The following is an 18967-nucleotide window of genomic DNA, read 5'->3' on the forward strand; positions in this document are numbered from 1 at the left end:
TGCAAATGTCACTGGACATGGCCGCAAGAGACAACTTGATGGAAGATTGCAGCGAAGGATTATTCTAATGGTGGAGAAAGCACCTCGGTCAACTGCCACACAGATTCAAGTTGACCTTCAGACACAAGGTACGACAGTTTCAACTCGCACCATCCGTAGCCAACTCAATGAAAGGGGGTTATATGGCAGGAGACCCAGGAGGACCCCCATCCTAGCCTGACTAATTTGTCAGAAAACACCTGAACATGCCAAAATTCTTCTGGGAGAATGTCCTGTGGACAGATGAGACCAAATTAAAGCTGTTTGGTAAAGCACACATCCCTATGTTTACAGAAAACAAAATGAAGCTTTCAAAGAAAGTAACACTTTCCCTACAGTCAAACATGGAGGTTTAGTGATGTTTTGGGGCTGCATCGCTGCCCCTGGCACTGGTTGCCTTGTGCATGGCATCATGAAATCAAGTGAATACCAAGGTTTTTTGGAGCTCAATGTCGGACCTAGTGTCAGAAAGCTGGGTCTCCGTCCAAGGTCATGGGTCTTCCAGCAGGCCAATGACCCCAAACACACTTCAATAAGCACCCAGGAATGGTTCAAGACAAAACGCTGGACTGTTCTGAAGTGGCCAGCAATGAGCCCAGATCTAAATCCCATTTGAAAACTTGTGCAGAGATCTGAAAACAGCAGTTATGAGAAGGCACCCTCCTAATCTGGGAGAACTGGTGCAGTTTGCACAAGAGGAGTGGGCCAAACTGCCAGTACAGAGGTGCAGAAAGCTCATCGACGGTTACTTGTTTGCTGTTATTTTGACCAAAGGCTGTGCTACCAAATATTAAGTCTAGGGTGTCAATAATTTGTCAATGCCATTTGTTTGTTTATTTTCTGTTTTAAATTAATATATTAAGTTCTGAATCAAAAACAAAGGTTCTGTAATATTAATAGGGAAATAAAGAATTGTGGAGACCAAATACTCTGTTCAATTTCAACTTATTTTTAGGGAAAATTGTGAGATACTTGAAAAAAGTGCAAGGGTGCCAATATTTTGGCGTGACTGTATACCGCCCAAACATGGTGTAGTGTTGAGTATACTGTAGTAAGTACGTTGATGCGTCAAGAAACCTGATGCTGGGGGTTTGTTTGGCTATTGGAGTAAGAGCTAGCTAAGTTTATTATAGGAAAATCCTCCGCAGTAAAGATTTAGATTGTAATGCTGTAAGCCGGCCTTGTCTGTGCCATTTAACCAGAACAGTCAGGACTGGACTGGAGAGAGGGAGAGAAACTGAGCTGATGGTTGTTTTGCATCATGGCTAAAACTGACAGACTGGTCAATAGTTTCTCTCCCAGAAACTATTGCACAACTTTTAACCAGGGCACAGGTCAAAAGTAGTGAATAGCCACCACTAGTCAGCTACTTGCTCCACCTCCCAATGGACATGTATTCTTCTTACTCACTCACCACTCTATGGACAAGTATCCTTGTTTACGCACTTTGCAGCATCTGTATAGAATTTAAAACTAGTTGTAAATATACACCGAGTACACCAAATATTAGGATCACCTTCCTGATATTGAGTTGCACCCCCCCTGGGAAACTGTCGAGTGTGAAAAATCTAGCAGCGTTGTAGTTCTTGACACAAACCGGTGTGTCTGGTACCTACTACCATACTCCGTTCAAAGGCACTTAAATCTTTAGTTGTGCCTATTCGCCCACTGAATGGCACACATACACAATCCATGTCTTAATTGTCTCAAGGCTTAAAAATCCTTCTTTAACCTGTCTCCTCCCTTTTCATCTACACTGCTTTTGAAGTGGATTTAACAAGTGACAATCAATCGTAGCATTCAACTGGTCAGTCTGTCATGGAAATGTTTTGTACACTCGGTGTATATCAAATCAAATTGATTTAAATAGAAACAGAAACCCAGCCTAAAACCCCAAACAGCAAGCAATGCAGGTGTAGAAGCACGGTGGCTAGGAAAAACTCCCTAGAAAGGCCTAAACCTAGGAAGAAACCTAGAGAGGAACCAGGCTATGTGGGGTGGCCAGTCCTCTTCTGGCTGTGCCGGGTGGATATTATAACAGAACATGGCCAAGATGTTCAAATGTTCATAAATGACCAGCATGGTCAAATAATAATAATCACAGGCAGAACATTTGAAACTGGAGCAGCAGCACGGCCAGGTGGACTGGGGACAGCAAGGAGTAATGTCAGGTAGTGGCATGGTCCTAGGGCTCAGGTCCTCAGAGAGAGAGAATTAGAGAGAACATACTTAAATTCACACAGGACACCGGATAAGACGGGAGAAGTACTCCAGGTATAACAAACTGACCCTAGCCCCCCGACACATAAACTACTGCAGCATAAATACTGGAGGCTGAGACAGGAGGGGTCAGGAGACACTGTGATCCCATCCGATGACACCCCCAGACAGGGCCAAACAGGAAGGATATAACCCCACCCATTTTGCCAAAGCACAGCCCCCACACCACTAGAGGGATATCTTCAACCACCAATTTACCATCCTGAGACAAGGCCGAGTATAGCCCACAAAGATCTCCGCCATGGCACAACCCAAGGGGGGGCGCCAACCCTGCTGCCTTGTGATCTTTTTATATTCTATTATTTGACTTATTATTTTGTTTCATTCACTTCATTTTAACCCGTATTGTTAGCTTAAGAATTTCACTGTACCCTGCAATTACATCTGCGACCCTGTGCATGTGACTAATAACCTCTGAATTGATTTGGATTTGTTGAAGGCAGGCTTCTCTTTGAACTACAGTAGCTCAGCACAGTCAGGCCTATTGGCTAGTGACTGAATCTCGAGGCGTGCAGTAGTTGTGCCCTAACCGCCTTAATGTTACCAGGTTGTCGGTCAGTCAGCTGTGTTTACTGTGGGCCGGCCACATTGGCTTGGCGACGTGTCGGCGGCCAGCACTGCGTAGTGTATGGGCGTGGGAACAGTAGATGCCCAGCGGGGGATGTGAGGAAGTCCCTAACAGTAACCCAGAGACGGAGTGCTCTGTCCTCTACAATTACACCATGAATGGGCTCTTGGGGATCCATGTATGCATTATATTACCACTGAGCAGGGCTAGCACTCACACTACAGGGCTACCTCCCCCCATACAGGACAGGGAGGCTCGCTGTGCTGTACGTACACGCACACTATAGCAGAGCTACAATGGGGACATTCTGTGGCCTGTTTAATAGGGCTTTATTTTAATTTAACAGTTTCTGGAAATGACTTGCCTGAGAGTTTTGCACACTCTGTCGTATGAGCACATCTGTCCATACTATTATAGTAGGTGTTCTGTGAGCAAAATGGTTTCCAACTGAATCCAAACCTGTTGAATCTAACCTCCCCCGCTGGTCTGAGAGGTGGTAAAACGTCAGGTTACTCATATGGTGCACTGATTTAGAAACCATTTATTTGAATTTCATTCTGGTTTCACTACACTACTAACTCAACCATGAGTGTAGCAAGATGTTGTTATATAGATGTCTAGCTCACAGATTCAGTTCCTTATGAGAAGTGTGAAACATGGCTGTAAAGAACAGTGACTGGGGCCAGAATTGAAATGTGGTGGTACTGAAAAATCCCTCTGTCTCTGTCCTCCTCCCTCCCCCGCTCCTCTCTTCACCCCCTTTTACCTCTGTTTATTGTGCTACAGTTACAGCCACTGAAACCTGATAAGACCATGGGGGATAGGGGCCGAGGTTAGTGCGCAGGGCAGGCGGTGGGGGGAGGGGCTGGATTAAGGGGCCTCCTGTCCTACAGAGAATGATTAATGAGCCCCTAAAACTGGGGGGGCCCACCTTTTTGATAGGGGGAACACTGATGGACAGCAGACGAGGGAAAGACTGCCACGTGTCTGGACTGCGAGGGAGGAGGGCATGAGAGATTAAGGTAACCAACAGACAGGGGAGGCACAGGGAAAGGGGAGGGGGGAGAGGGTGCCACAACTACAGAGGCATCAGAGGGGGAGCGGAGTGAAGGGAGGCATCAGGCCTGCATGTGTGGAAACAAGGCCACAGTCTTTCATTTCCCCTGGAAATGAGCGATCTGTCACTGGGGAAGACACTGGGGGTGTGTCCCAAACAGCACCCTATTCCCTATATAGTTTACAACTTTTAAACCGAGCCCTATGAGCACTACTTTTGACCTGTGCCCTGGTTCATTAGGGTAGGGGGCACTATTTTCACCTCTGGATGAAAAGCGTGCCCAAAGTAAACTGCCTGCTACTCAGGCCCAGAAGCTCGGATATGCATATAATTGGTAGATTTGAATAAAAAACACTAAAGTTTCCAAAACTGTTAAAATAATGTCTGTGAGTATAACAGAACTGATTTGGCAGGTGAAAACCTGAGAAAAATCCATCCAGGAAGTGGGATTTTTTTATGTTTGTAGTTTTCTATTGAATGCCATTACATTATCCATTGACTTAGGACTCAAATTGCACGTCCTATGGCTTCCACTAGATGTCAACAGTCTTTAGAAATTGTTTCAGGCTTGTGTTCTGAAAAATGAGAGAGTAAGACCACTCTGAATGAGTGGACCCTACAGTGTCCCAGAGCTTTTTCATGCGTGCGACTGAGAGCACGCCTTTCTTGTTTACCTTTTATATTGACAACGTTATTGTCCGGTTGAAATATTAATCAATATATTGAAAGATTATAATTCTACGAACTTTACGGATACCATTGGATTTTTCGTCTGCCTATTGTGACTGCGTATGAGCCTGTGGATTACTGAACAAAACGTGCGAACAAAATGGAGGTTTTTGGCTATAAAGAGGGATTTTTATTTCTGATTTGTGTAACTCCTCTACTTGGCTGGTAACTGTTTGTAATGATTTGTCTGCTGGGCGCTGTTCTCAGAATCTCATTATGCTTTTGCCGTAAAGCCTTTTTTAAATCTGACACCGTGGTTGGATTAACAAGAAGTTAATCTTTAAACTGATGTATAACACTTGTATGTTTTATGAATTTTAATAATGAGTATTTCTGTTTTTGAATTTGGCGCTCTGCAATTTCACTGGATGTTGGCCAGGTGGGGCTAGCATCCCACGTACCCTAGTGAGGTTAAAAGTTGTGCAATACATGGGGAATATGGTGCTATTTGAGACGCAACTTGGGTCTGGAGCTGGTCCAGGCAGGAGCTGGGGATGGGCTGACAGAGTAGATTGGTCTCCTGAGGGAGGAAAGAGTGGGAACCGCAGGGCCAACCCCAGCCCAGTGCAGTCAGAGCCACTGCTTTATAATAAATGCCTTCTAGAATGTAGACAGATGCCGACAAGTATTCTTAGCTGCAGACATTTCTCTTTGATCAAAGATGTGGTCAGCGTGTTGATATGTTAGAGGTCTGAGATTGTCTTGGGTCATTTTAAAACCCCGACCGCCTAAATTACAAAGCTGTATTTAGATGCAGGCTCATCCACAGGCAGACCCATCAGTCCTTTTTTTCCCCCACTTCAAAACCAAAGGAAATTGGGGTTTTCCTGATGTTAGCTCGATGGGAATCTACTCTATCTTATCTGTTTAGTTTTGGTACCATCAGGGGCCTGCCCTTTTTTTTGTGTGTCTTTCTCCCCCCCCCCCTTTCCTGAATCAATCCACTTTGTGGGATGTATTTAGTGATGTAAACATTGCAGACAGAAACAGAATTAATAGAACTGTGACAATTGCCTTCTCTATTTGACAAGGTTTCAATCTGAATGTTGTAATGTTAATGTAACATCTCTATAGTTCTCTCTTTGTCCTGTCCATCCAGTGATGGATGGACTGAGATAGTTAACGGCCCCCGATGGAGAGCTTCACCAGCACAATAGCCCGGCACTGACATACAGTATGGTTTATAGAGTACTGTTACATACGACTCGGTAATGTACGGGTACACATTGGGTTTCCAAGAGAAACAAAGAATGACATATGTCTGTACTGTCGGTGGACGAAGGATGTCTCATAAGAGCCTGTTGTACTCTTTTACGCACACAGTCAGTGCTACAGTATCGATCCTAGACCTTCTACTTTTTATTGCTTTCTCTGGGTTACAATGTCAGCCCATATGGTCCATGTATGGAGACTGTTTCATTCCAGCTCAAGGTTCCAATCAGCATCTCCTCCACACCCTATGCTATCCCCAGTCCACAGCAGCTGATGCTCCTGTATTGATCACCTCTTGCTGAGGTCCAAATTGGCTCGCCAGCTGATGGTTTTATCTGTCAATCTGGGTGTCCATTGATTAGAGCAGTTATCTGTGTTACAAAGAGAATAGAGGGAGGGGGGGGGGGCGCAGAGGTCCACTGAGACCCTGTCAGTGGTCCTTCTGCCGGTGGAGGGAGAGGTTTCTGTCCCCTACCTACCCTCTAAACCAGCCCTGTTCTAGTTGGCCACCTCTGTGGTCACTGCAGCAGCCCAGTTATTCTGTTATTTGAGGAGCAGCTGATTTCAGAACGGTCTCTCTTATTACCTCAGGCGAGAATGATGACGTTTTATACTTTGACGGGGAGAGAAAACGTAGAAGCACAGTGGAGATCGAAAAGCCGTCTAGTAATGTGTTCATCATGTCAAATTTCGACACCAAGCCAATTTTTGCTTTTAAAAATACATTTACCCACCAGCGCAATTTGGTTATATTAGACTACTGAAACTGAATACAAATGTAAAAGTGTAGGCTATGGTTTGATCACCTCTATCTAATGGACTGATGATTAGAGTCCAGTCAGCCAGTAGTCCAAACCAGACCCCGGCCTCGAGGGACCAAAGGGATTTGGGTTACAGTTGAAGTGGCTGTCTCACTTTTCGCGTTATCCACATTCCACCCTTTCAATCCCCCTCCCCCAATTCACCAGGTGACCCATCTTTATGACCCGAGAGGGAGTCATATTTCTCTCTCTCTTTTAAATCTTTCTTTCTCCCTCTCTTTTGCTCCTTTTCTCACCCCTTTTATCGCTGATCTTCTTACTGAGCTAATCGTTCCCAATGAGAGAGAGAGAGATTACCGTCCCCATTTTGGACTGCAGCCAGATCACGGTCAACTCTGTGCGTTGTTGCTGTTGTTCCTTTATCCTTTACAAGACTGTATCAAAGGATTTGTCCTATAACTAAAAAAAGGCTCTCGTTACCCAGGCTTCAATCCAGTGATTTACATGTTGTGTATTGAGTTTAACATATAATGGAAGGTATCTTTGCAATTTACTCTTCAAATGTTTGTTGTGGGATTTCTGTGTCATGGTTTGTCATGAGACCCTACCTCCTCCTCCCCCGGGGCCTGGCCGGCACCAGCTGTGCTTTTATATCCCCGCCTGCCTGGTGTTATTGGCCTCCTACATGTATAGGGGGTCATCTTAACTCTCGTTATAGAAAGGAGGGCTGTTTGGCTGCTGTGTGTCCACATACATATTCCGTACCACTTGATATGAATTGGTCAGTCATGTGATGCATATGAATGGCTCTCCCCAGACTAAAGATAGCTGAAGAATTCCATACTGTCGTTGGACTTTACCTTCTATGTCCCTCGGCCCGGCATTAAAAATCAAACAAACGCTGCTCCAGCATAGCAGGCCCTGACAATACCAGGCTCGACATATGAACATATAAACCAAAAGGCCTTGGGTCCCTGGGTAAACTAAACACTCAGTAGGAGCAGTAAGGGCTGCTTGTAGACTAGTGGGTCTGAGACAGAGAGGCAGAACAGTGGTGGGGAGCTGCAGGCCCTTGTTTGGTCTAATCTGGGATGTTGCTGGTGGAGGGGTGGATCCAAAGGGCTTTGGGGTGGGGTTAGTGGGGGGACACTGACATGAGGCAGAGGCCATTTGTGTTCTGGCTGACACCTTATAGCAGTAATCCAGTCTTTATCCAGCTGGCTGTCCCATCCACCTCATCCGCTCCTTCCCTCTCTGAGCTTGGGGGGGGGGGGGGCGTATGTATATCGAGAAAGGGGGAGGGGGGTCCACAGAAAGCGATATATCCTTTAGATAATGATGGGCTTATAAATGTGCTCCTGCCTGCCCTTGTTTCTCTCTTTCTAACCTCTCTCTCCATCCACTCTTTCCTTCCTCTTTTCCTCCTCCCTCACTCCAAAGAGGTGGATGGTAGTGAAATACCACACCTCGTGGCAGCACATTCTGTAAAAAATGCATTTCCTGTCTCCTCACCCCAGCCCCTGTCAGCTGGAATGTGAATAATGTGAAATCAGCTGCATTTAATTTACGATGCCGGCATAAGAGCCAGTTCATTTATTTATTATAGAATTATTTAATGCAGACAAAAAAAATGATCAGGGATCATCATGTAATGACCTTTTTGTTTTTTGTCACATGGAGATGGATCGCATCCTTGGAACTGTAGGGGGCAGTGTGGATGGTGCAGGGTGAAGGGGGTTATACTGATCATGTGACAAAGGGATGCTTCAACACCAGTCTCATTGGTGTTTTAAATGTTCTGTTTTCTCCCCTGGAACTGTGACTCGCTAACTGACTGGTTCAGACTGCAGTAGGCTGGTCTCCCTCTTTTTGATCTTGTTCTCTATCCAGCGTAGTGTCTTCTAAGCTGGGCTGTGCCCACTACTGACAATGATGCCTCAATTACTGTACTGTAACTCCCTCCCAGTGGGGTGAGAGGTGGCTGCCTCCTGGCCCTTCCTGCCACTATGGGCCTCTCTCTGTTGGGCTCTGGCCCTGTCTGAACACTGGAAGTACTGCGAATGGAGGAAGGAGTTAGGGAGTGGCTCAGGGAGCCTTCACCACCACAGCACTTCCCACCACCATGACCTCTGACCTCCACAGCCATTAATCATTCGCCTCCTGATGGCCCTGTCCCAGGGGGGAAATCAGTCCAGGGCAAAGGATGATGGGAGGTGAAGCCTGTAGCCAATTACAAATTGTTTCGGTACTGCAGTGGACAAATCCCTGCTGCCCTTTGAGAGAAAGCAGCCAATAGTTGCCTACATTAACGCTAGCATGAGCTAATGCTTCAGCTGTTCAATATGTGGCCTGCTATCATGGCTACGCTGCTCTGCTACTCATTTCTACATCGACTGACTCTGGGGTGGTGATTCCCATATTAAAATGTGTTTAAAGTGATTGTGCCCACAGGCCCAAAAGAGCTGGAGCAGATGTTTATCACCAAAGACTGGTGGGTTGTTAGTTCTCACTAATGTTTCTCTATCTCCTCCAGTCTAGCTGAAGGGGCTTTGGTTAATTACGTAATTTAATCATTTTCATAAATGGGTTGTTGCAGTTTGCTCACATTTCAGCAGATCCTGTTGAAACGTGTTCATTTGATTCTGTAGCGTTAGGTTTATTGTAGCGTTTGTATTTTGTTTACGCAGAAAATCTATTGTCTAAATTAAAATACGGATTCTTGCAAAAAAAAACACTTCTCTCCATCGCTTCCTGATGGTCCTATTCCTAACATTGATATTAGTGAGCTGGAATGGAATAGAGGCATTGATGTGAATTAAAGCCTAAATGCTGGGTTGTCAGTGCAGGTCAGGTCTATTGTGCTTATCTGTCCTGGCCTCATTGTCCAGGGGGACATACGGCTGGCTGTGTATGAAAACGGCTTTTGCTGACCTGCACTTTAATTCAGACATCAATAACCCCTGGCCAACCTCTGACCCCTGCAGTTGTACTAATTGTTTGATGCAGGATTGATGTCCTTGCAGCGCTGCATTAAATAACTGTGGCCTGACCAGGACTCAGGCCGGCCTTTTACACCACATTCCTTCTGCTTTTGATAGTCAGTATGTTCTGGAAGCGCTGGGTCGGGCTGGGCTACTGGGTCGGGCTGGGCTACTGGGTCGGGCTGGGCTACTGGGTCGGGCTGGGCTACTAACTCCTCTGTTCTATCTACCCTCTACCCAGCCTCTCTCCGTCTCTCTCTCTGGTGGCTGGTGGTAGTGACACCATGCTCTCTGTGCTAATCAAACATCCTGCCTGATGTCATCTCATCCACCACACAGAGAGACAGGACTCCAGACACATTAGTGGGCTGTTGGCACTTCCTCAATCTTACAGGAAACTGATATGTCCTAGCGGCCATGGACAATCTAAAGTTCATGTTGTGTATATTGTACCCTAGTTTTGTGAAATGTCTTTCTCCTTTCAGATGTGTTTTATTTATTACTACTCAATACTACTACTACAGTACTATAGATGAGAAAGTGGCTATTTTGGCAAAAATGTCATCTGTTTCGGAGTCTGTTAATCGTCTCCAGAGATCAGATTGTTGAATTCCGGGAAAAGTTGAGGCTATTCCCACTGTCTCGTAGGTGTAGTGGATTTTGATTTCCTAGCTTAGCTAGCTGTAGTTACCGCTGGCTTTGTTGATGGCCTACTGTGTATATAGGCTTTAGTTGTAAGTAGGGTTGCAAAGATTCAGAAACTTTTTGGTAAATTTCAAGGAATTTTCCTGGAAATTGTCCATGGGAAGTTAATTAAGCCTGGGAATTTTGGGAATTTTGCTTAAATTCATCAAAAAAGTTAGCTTATAACAGTGAACCTTTTTTTGTGGGATACACATGGCAATTCTAGGTCTTGTGGCATATTTTGGTTAAACTTTCCCCAATTCAATGGAATTGCAACCCTCTGCATGCACAGTGCATTCTTCCATCACATCATACAAAGGAATTGTTTATTCTAACTGCTTAACTATTTATCTGTACATGGAATAGTATTTGTTTTTTACTCTTTTTTTTTCTTCTAATCTTTACAGGAAAATGCCACGGGCACTATCTGATGTGTGGATACATTTCACTGCAGCTAATGTAGAAGGAAAAGCTGTGTACATTTGCGAATAATGTGCCAAATCATATGTGAAGAATGTAGCAAAGATGCAGAATCATCTGACCAAGTGCATAAAGTTCCCTCAGCACTCACAACACGCAACCTCTGATAAAAGTCCCTCTACTTCCATTTGAAGTGAAAATGATGAATCAGACACCTTATCGATAGCAACAGCTCATGGTTCTCCTGGAATCAGAAGTTTTTTAGACTCAATGGAGGAACGTAGTCAGAGAAATGCTGATGAATGTCTTGCTCGAGCTGTGTATGCAACTGGTTAATCTCTGCTCACAGGCAATGTGTATTGGAAGAGATTTCTGAATGTTCTTCGCCCAGCATACACCCCTCCAACCAAACATCCTTTATCTACTCATTTGCTGGATGCAGTGTTCAAATGCAGGTCAAGCAAATCATAGAGAAAGCAGACTGTATTGCAATCATCTACTGATCGGTGGTCGAATGTTTATGGGCAAGGAATAATTAACTATATCTCCACCCCTCAACCAGTATTCTACAAGAGCACAGACACAAGGGACAACAAACACACCGGTCTCTACATTGCAGATGAACTGAAGGCAGTCATCAATGACCTTGGACCACAGAAGGTATATGGACTGGTGACAGACAATGCTGCGAACATGACAGCTGTTTGATCTAAAGTGGAGGGCTCCTACCCTCACATCACACCCATTGGCTGTGCTGCTCATTCATTGAATCTGCTCCTCAAGGACATCATGGCACTGAAAACAATGGATACACATTACAAGAGAGCCAAGGAAATGGTTAGGTTTGCTGCTATAACTTGATGACCCTTCACAATCTACCTCACCAAGCAAAGTGAGAAGAATAAGAGCACCACATTGAAGCTGCCACTCATTAGGGTGGTGTTGTCATCATGTTTGACAGTCTCCTTGAGGGGAAGGAGTCTCCAAGAAATTGCCATATCAGTCTGCTCATATGGACAGCCCCATCAAGAGGATCCTCCTGCATGATGTATTTTGGGAGAGAGTGGTAAGCAGGATGAAACTCCCTATAGCAGTAGCCATTGCATGGATCGTGGGAGACAATGCCATCCTGTCTGATGTTTAGACTCTGCTTGCAGATGTAAGAGAATAAATCCATACTGCCCTGCCCACTTCACTGTTGCTCCAAGCAGAGGAAACTGCAGTTCTGAAAAGCATCAAAAAGCGTGTTGAACCCCAAGTATGCTGGCAAGAGCATCCTGTCTGGTGCAGAGATCAACAAGGCCTATGGTGTCATCATTAACGTGTCTCGCCACCTTGGCCTGGATGAGGGCAAGGTTCTTGGCAGTCTGGCAAAGTACACTTCCAAGCAAGGGCTTTGGGATGGAGATGTAATATGGCAGTCGTGCCAACATATCTCATCAGCCACCTGACTTTGTGGATCTGAGGCTCTTTTCCCTGTTGCCACCATCATCCTCCAAATCCCACCAACATCAGACACCTCAGAGCGCAGCTGGTCTTTGTTTGGGAACACACACACTAAAGCACGCAACAGCCCGACCAATACAAGGGTTGAAAAATTGGTGGCTATCCGGACAAATTTGAGGCATTTTGAGCCTGACAACGAGCCATCCTCAACAAGGTTGGAAAGTGACTGAAGATGAGGCCTCGGAGTCTGATGTTGAAGAGGTGGACATTGAGGAGGAGATCCAGGGAGAAGATATGCCTGAGAGGAAGACAAATTAAGCTTTAGTCTACAAACTATAATTTTACGTATGTTGAAAACGTTTTTGGGAGATGCGATGGATCATTCAATATTCCCTTTTTGTTGTTCAGTGAAATTATCCCATAAATCAACTCATTTAATTGAAGTTAAATTCATAACTAAATAGTTTTTTATTTCTATTGGTTGGATTTAATCATTTACAATTACGTCTACTTATGATAAAGTAAAAGGTTTATGTTTGTCTCCATATAATATGGTAAATATATCCAATGCAAAAAAACATCTACATTTAAATGGTATTCATATTCATTTGCATATATTTCTGTTAATTCCCATCTATTCCCGTTAATTCCCATGAAAAGTTCCCCAAAATATGCAACCCTAGTCGTAAGGGTTTGCAGTGTTTTACAACACATGTTCCTCTCTGACATGAGATGAGGTTATGCCTATGCAGCCACACCCAGCCCCAGAGTTAGCTAGCAACACTTACACAAGCTAGCCAATGTGTCTTCCAGTCAGAGCCAACGATTCTAATGGTTTAATTAAAGACAACCTGTGCCTCGGAGGACTGGACTGACTGGCTGCTGCTAACTTGAGACTTTGAATCATATTGCTATTTGATAAATACATTAATGGGTCTTATTCCAGGTTAGAGCTGCTAGCATCCTGCGGAGGCTGGGAGGATTGGCTGCTATTAACCACTGTGACACAAAGCTGGCCTGGCTTCCGCCTGGCCGTCCTCTCTACTCAGCAGCCACTCTGCACCAGGCCCCGGGCAGCACTATTACAACAGCTAACAGCCGAGGGGTGTGGATTTACTCTGCACAATCCCTTAAATAAACTTCATTATACCAGGCTATCCATGCCCCCCCCCCGCACAAAGATTAGCAGGCCTACAATCCCCCCCGACATGTCAGGACTAGAGAGTGGCGCATAGCACTTTTTTCTAGGCCAGGGTTACACCCCCCCCCCGACACACACACTTTCTACACGCTTTACTGCAGATAAGCTGTTAACAAGATTAATGCATCTGTATCAAAAGTCTGGAGCAGGTTCACTTTGTTTGCAAATCCCTCTTTCCAGGTCCAGCTGTCTTTGCCTTAACTTGGCTAATATGTTCTCTTTGTCAATTTTATTCCTTTGTGTTTACGTTTCCCAGTCTAATCCAACTGGCTCTTTGAGTTATGGGCCTCTGTCACCGAGAGCAGTAACAATATCATCTGGGTATTTGTTTCAGCAAACAATGTGGGGTGAAAATGTACTTTCAATAATAGAAGATCGCGTACCGTTTCTGTCCCAATTAACTTTTCAAAGCATGTTACAGTGAAAATATTCAGAGGAAAAAACAAAACAATGTTCACTTTTTTAAAAAGTTGTTAAAATGTGCAACAAACCTCTTCATCCACACCATTCCAGCTCCTTCAGCAATGTCACTTTAACAGGATATTTGGATCCATATTGATGTGTGTGGTTCTACCTTCAGGGACTCCAGTGAACCGCATCCCCATCATGGCCAAGCAGGTTCTGGACCTGTACATGCTTTACAAGCTGGTGACGGAGAAGGGCGGCCTGGTGGAGGTCATCAATAAGAAGATCTGGAGAGAGATCACCAAGGGCCTCAGCCTGCCCACCTCTATCACCTCTGCTGCCTTCACCCTTCGCACACAGTAAGTCTCTCTCTCTCTCTCTCTCTCTCTCTACCCCATTCTGCTTCGTCATGTGTCCCTATGGTGTGTATCTGTGTCTCTCTCTTTCTATGAAGGCTGTGTTTGTCTGCATGTGTCCATTCATCCTGACCCTAGGGGTGTGTGTGTGTGTGTGTGTGTGTACATCCCTCTCTTTTAACTACTCACCTCTATCACTGCATTCCATCCTCCATCCATTACACCACACGTGTGAGGAGCCCATTGATCCAATAGTTTTTGTGATGTGATTTGGGCCAGAGTTCACAACAATTGAGGTGGGCTTTCACTGAGGGGCGAGCGCTCTGCATTCTGTAAGCCCCTGTGTAGGGCTTTAGCTCTTTATACTACTGCCTGTATACCAGAGAGCCTTAATGAGCCGTTATGTATTTTTAATGCTAGCCTACTCAGCCTGCCTGTTCTCTCCAGCAGCAACGGTCCACTGGTCTTATCTAATGGATAGTGCTCTTCACTCTGTATTGATCCTCTGTGTTCTCTCTCTCTCTCCATTATGTGCTTCGCTTTTATACATTTTTATGAGGTGGAAAAATACCTATGCTGCTAATGCTACTGCACACTCAGGCTGTTACATACCATGGTCTCTGTTAGGTAGCTATTTGACCTCTCTGCCACTGCATCAACAAAATTATGTGAACACCTGCTCGTCCAACATCTCATTCCAAAGTCACAAGCATTAACATGGAGTTGGTCCCCCCTTTGCTGTCTCCACTCTTCAGGGAAGGCTTTCCAGTAGATGTTGGAGCATTGCTGCAGGGACTTGCTTCCATTCAGCCACAAGAGCATTAGGGAGGTGGGGCACTGATGTTGGGCGATTAGGCCTGGCTTGCAGTTGGCGTTCGAATTCATCCCAAAGGTGTTTGATGGGGTTGAGGTCAGGGCTCTGTGCAGGCCAGTCAAGTTCTTCCACACCGATCTCGACAAACAATTTCTGTTTTGTGCACGGGGGCATTGTCATGCTGAAACAGGAAAGGGCCTTCCCCAAACTGTTGCCACAATGTTGGAAGCACAGAATCGTCTAGAATGTCATTGTATGCTGTAGCATCAAGATTTCAGACTGCCAGATGGTGAAGCGTGCTCCAGAGTCCATTGGCGGAGAGCTTTACACCACTCCAGCCGCCACATGGCATTGCTCAAGGAAATCTTAGGCTTGTGTGCGGCTGCTCGGCTATGGAAACTGGTTTAATGAAGCTCCCAACGTTCTTGTGCTGATGTTGCTTCCAAAGGCATTTTGGAACAGCCGATTTTAAGAGCTACGCACTCTTTCTGTGAACTTATTTTGCCTACCACTTCACGGCTGAGCCATTGTTGCTCCTAGACGTTTCCACTTCCCAATAACAGCACTTTCAGTTGACCGGGGCAGCTCTACCAGGGGAGAAATTAGACAAACTGACTTGTTAGAAATTTGGCATCCTATGACAGTGCCACGTTGAAAGTCACTGAGCTCTTCAGTAAGGCCATTCTACTGCCAATGTTTGTCTATGGAGATTGCATGGTGGTGTGCTCGATTTTATACACCTGTCAGCAACGAGTGTGGATGAAATAGCCGAATTCACTAATTTGAAGGGGTGTCCTCATACTTTTGCAAATATAGTGTGTGTACTCTGATCTGAAGACCATGTATGCACGCATGACTAAGTACTTTGGTCTGCTAAATGGCATATCTTATCTTCCATCTTAATGTTTGTCTCATTCAGGTACATGAAGTACCTGTATCCCTTTGAGTGTGAGAGGAAATGTCTAAGTTCGCCAGGCGAGCTTCAGGCGGCCATCGACAGTAACCGCCGGGAGGGCCGTCGCCCGAGCTACAGCAGCAGCCTCTTCCGCTTCTCCCCCAGCACAGCCCCTCACATCCTCTCCCCTCCCAAGATGCACCTGTCTGCACTGGGTGCCGGAGCCGCTGGGAGCCTCAACGGCCTGCTGGCGTCACCCGTCCACTCTCTCAAAAAAGGTGAGTATTAAAGGATCAACAACTGCTCAATAAACAACTGGGAATTAAGGGTTACGATTGGTTATAAATGTATTAATACAAACAAATACTGCAATTACGATATAGCCTAAACACACAGTAGGCATCTTGGCAAAAGGAAAACAAAGCCCATGCTGTCTATTGGGTTCAAATAAGATAGAAGTGAGAGTTGAGCTCTTGAGTTTTGGAGCACATCAGACTGATCAGAGCACAACCCTCAAGAAATATCCATAGTGCCGTGGCGCCCTCTGTCGCAATGGTTAGGAACTACAGGAGAATTTTCTTGAATTGTCTGGAAAGGATTAGATACCACAGCCTATAGAGAGTAGTATTACAAGAAGAAATGCTCTGATTTCTTAATAGCCCTTTACAGAAGTATTTTGTACTTTACACACGTTAGGTTCATTGGCAGGCCTTGTGTTATGGAATCTCTGCAGCACAGGAGGTTGGTGACACCTTACTTGGGGAAGACAGGCTATTGGGAATGGCTGGAGCGGAATAAGTGGAATGGTATCAAACACAAGGTTTCTGCCAACCGCGTGGCGCAGCGATCTAAGGTACTGCATTGCAGTGCTTGAGACGTCACTACAGACCTGGGTTCGATCCCAGTCTGTGTCACAGCCGGCTGTGACTGAAAGACCCATGAGGCGACACACTATTGGCGTAGCGTCATCCAGGTTAGGGGAGGGTTTGGCTGGCCGGGATGTCCTTGTGCTCTAGCGACTCCTTGTGGCGGGCCGGTGTTGCCTCCGACACATTGGTGCGCCTGTTAAGCGAGCAGTGTCAAGAAGCAGTGAGACTTGGCTGGGTCATGTTTCGGAGGACGCATGTCACTTGACCTTCGCCCCTCCCGAGTCCGTACAAGAGTTGCAGTGATGGGACAAGACTGTAAATACCAATTGGATATCATGAAATTGGGTACAAAACATATGGTTTCCATGTGTTTGATGCCATTCCATTAATTCCAACCATTATTATGAGCCGTCCTCCCCTCAGCAGCCTCCACTGTTCTCCTGTGTGTATTGTACTGTAGATTGTGTGATGATCGATGCACTCCCTTTGTGATCAAAGCGTCTGAGTGTGACTGAGGGTTTGACCCTGGGCTGTTCACTGTCTCTTAACCATTTACTACTGATTTCCCACAGACAGCAGGACACTTTACGGCCAGCCTGGATTACAGCTGTCTGTCCTCGTCAATAGGATCTGGCTGGATCACTACCATTACCTGTTTTTCTGATCTTGACTTTGATGTTATTGGAATGCGGCTCAGTTACAGAAAATACTGTATAATGGCCCATATAATTGCCGTGTTTTTTTTCTTCTCTAAAATAGGTAGTTATTGTTTCAACAGGTCTCCCTCCCTTTCTTTGGCCTCATTTTACTACGTTAAATTGTCATTTTATTAAAAATAAATCTTCATATTTTACAATACTGACATGAATCTCATATTTTTGTTTCCATGGAAGTAACATATCCTACCTCTCCTACCCTGCCTGTCTTTAGAAGAGATCACCCCCTCCGTGATGGCAGCGGCTCGTGGTACCTCCATGTCCCTGGCGCTGGGGCAGCAGCAGGTGGCAGGGCTGGCGCGGGCTGCCACTCTGGAGCAGCTGAGGGAGAAGCTGGAGACTGGCGAGGGCCCTGAGAGGAAGATGGCACGCCTGGCAGAGGAGCAGCAGCGTCTGATGCAGCAGGCCTTCCAACACAACCTGCTTGTCATGGCCTCTCAGGTCCCCATGAACCTGCGCCTGGGCAACAACACCACCGCTAGAGGTACGTGCCCAGGCTGACTCCCCCTGGGCACTCTATACAGTTACATATCATAGTCAGTTTGTTTCTGACACATACAGTACATTCTATACGTATTCGAGACTGGAGTAATGCCTGATATGCACTAGTAATTCTTTTCTCAATGAAACGCATACATTTAAGTACACTAGTGATGCACGCTGAAGTTCCCTCGATGCCTGACTCTCTCTCTGAGCACCATGAAAAAACACACGGCCTACACCAGATACCCTCACAGCTCTCCAACTCCCATTCCTCAGCTCCCCCGTGAGATACAGGATGACATATAGAAGCCATTATAAAGGCAACGCAGTGGTCACTGCACAACAGAGATGAAGGCTGCCAGGCCACTCTGCTAGCTGACTCACTGACCTGCGCCTCTTCAGCACAGCCTCTGGCTGTTTGGATGTACGTCGTAACACATCCTTTATTTGGCGCCTTACTGTTATCACATGCAGGTTATTCCCCACGTCTCTCTCTCTCTCTCGCTTTCTCTCACACTCTCTCACTCACACACAGTAGAGTTGCAGCCTGTATGTGTGTTTCCGAGTACAACAATCAACACATTATGACTACTACACAATAAAAGCTTTGAGAGGGGAAGTGCAGATTGTTTTCCTGGGGTTACTGTGACATGATTGTGTTTCTCTCTCTCCTCAGTGGGTTATGCAGATGTATGCTGCAAGACACCCACAAGGAAATGTTCGTGACACCCGATTCTCACTTACTGCATGTTATTGTACAGTACCTGTGTAGACAATGAATGGAGAGAGTTCGATTCTAGTTCCCATGTTTCTGCGTCCTTTCCTTTGGAGATATATATTTTCTGGATTTGCTTTCTGCCCACAGTGGTTTACACTTCCTATTTCTCTTTCTTTCTAGATGAGAAGCAGCAGGACATGGCTCTGAGCATCTCCACCAATGGATCTGCTAGCATCAGTGTGTCTGTGGAGGTCAACGGCACACTCTATTCAGGTGTGTGTGTGAGCGTGCGTGTACATACACTCAGAAATAAACGGATTTGGCCGTGTTGTT

The 18967-nt window shown here is 45.6% G+C and overlaps 1 protein-coding gene across 2 annotated transcripts in view; it reads left to right on the forward strand.

The window, feature by feature from the left end:
* The window catches only part of LOC135548399 (AT-rich interactive domain-containing protein 3B-like), an 86180-nt gene that overhangs the window by 61415 nt on the left and 5798 nt on the right, over positions 1 to 18967 (forward strand). Inside the window, exons 5-9 of one of the 2 annotated variants that reach the window (XM_064977971.1) lie at positions 13959 to 14142; positions 15873 to 16126; positions 17648 to 17917; positions 18593 to 18634; positions 18815 to 18907. In XM_064977971.1, the coding sequence (XP_064834043.1) occupies positions 13959 to 14142; positions 15873 to 16126; positions 17648 to 17917; positions 18593 to 18634; positions 18815 to 18907 (843 nt within the window). The remainder of the gene's footprint in view (positions 1 to 13958; positions 14143 to 15872; positions 16127 to 17647; positions 17918 to 18592; positions 18635 to 18814; positions 18908 to 18967) is intronic. The other variant, XM_064977981.1, reaches the window with a different exon arrangement.

The sequence above is a fragment of the Oncorhynchus masou genome, chromosome 1, assembly GCF_036934945.1.
Source record: "Oncorhynchus masou masou isolate Uvic2021 chromosome 1, UVic_Omas_1.1, whole genome shotgun sequence".
NCBI lineage: Eukaryota > Metazoa > Chordata > Actinopteri > Salmoniformes > Salmonidae > Oncorhynchus > Oncorhynchus masou.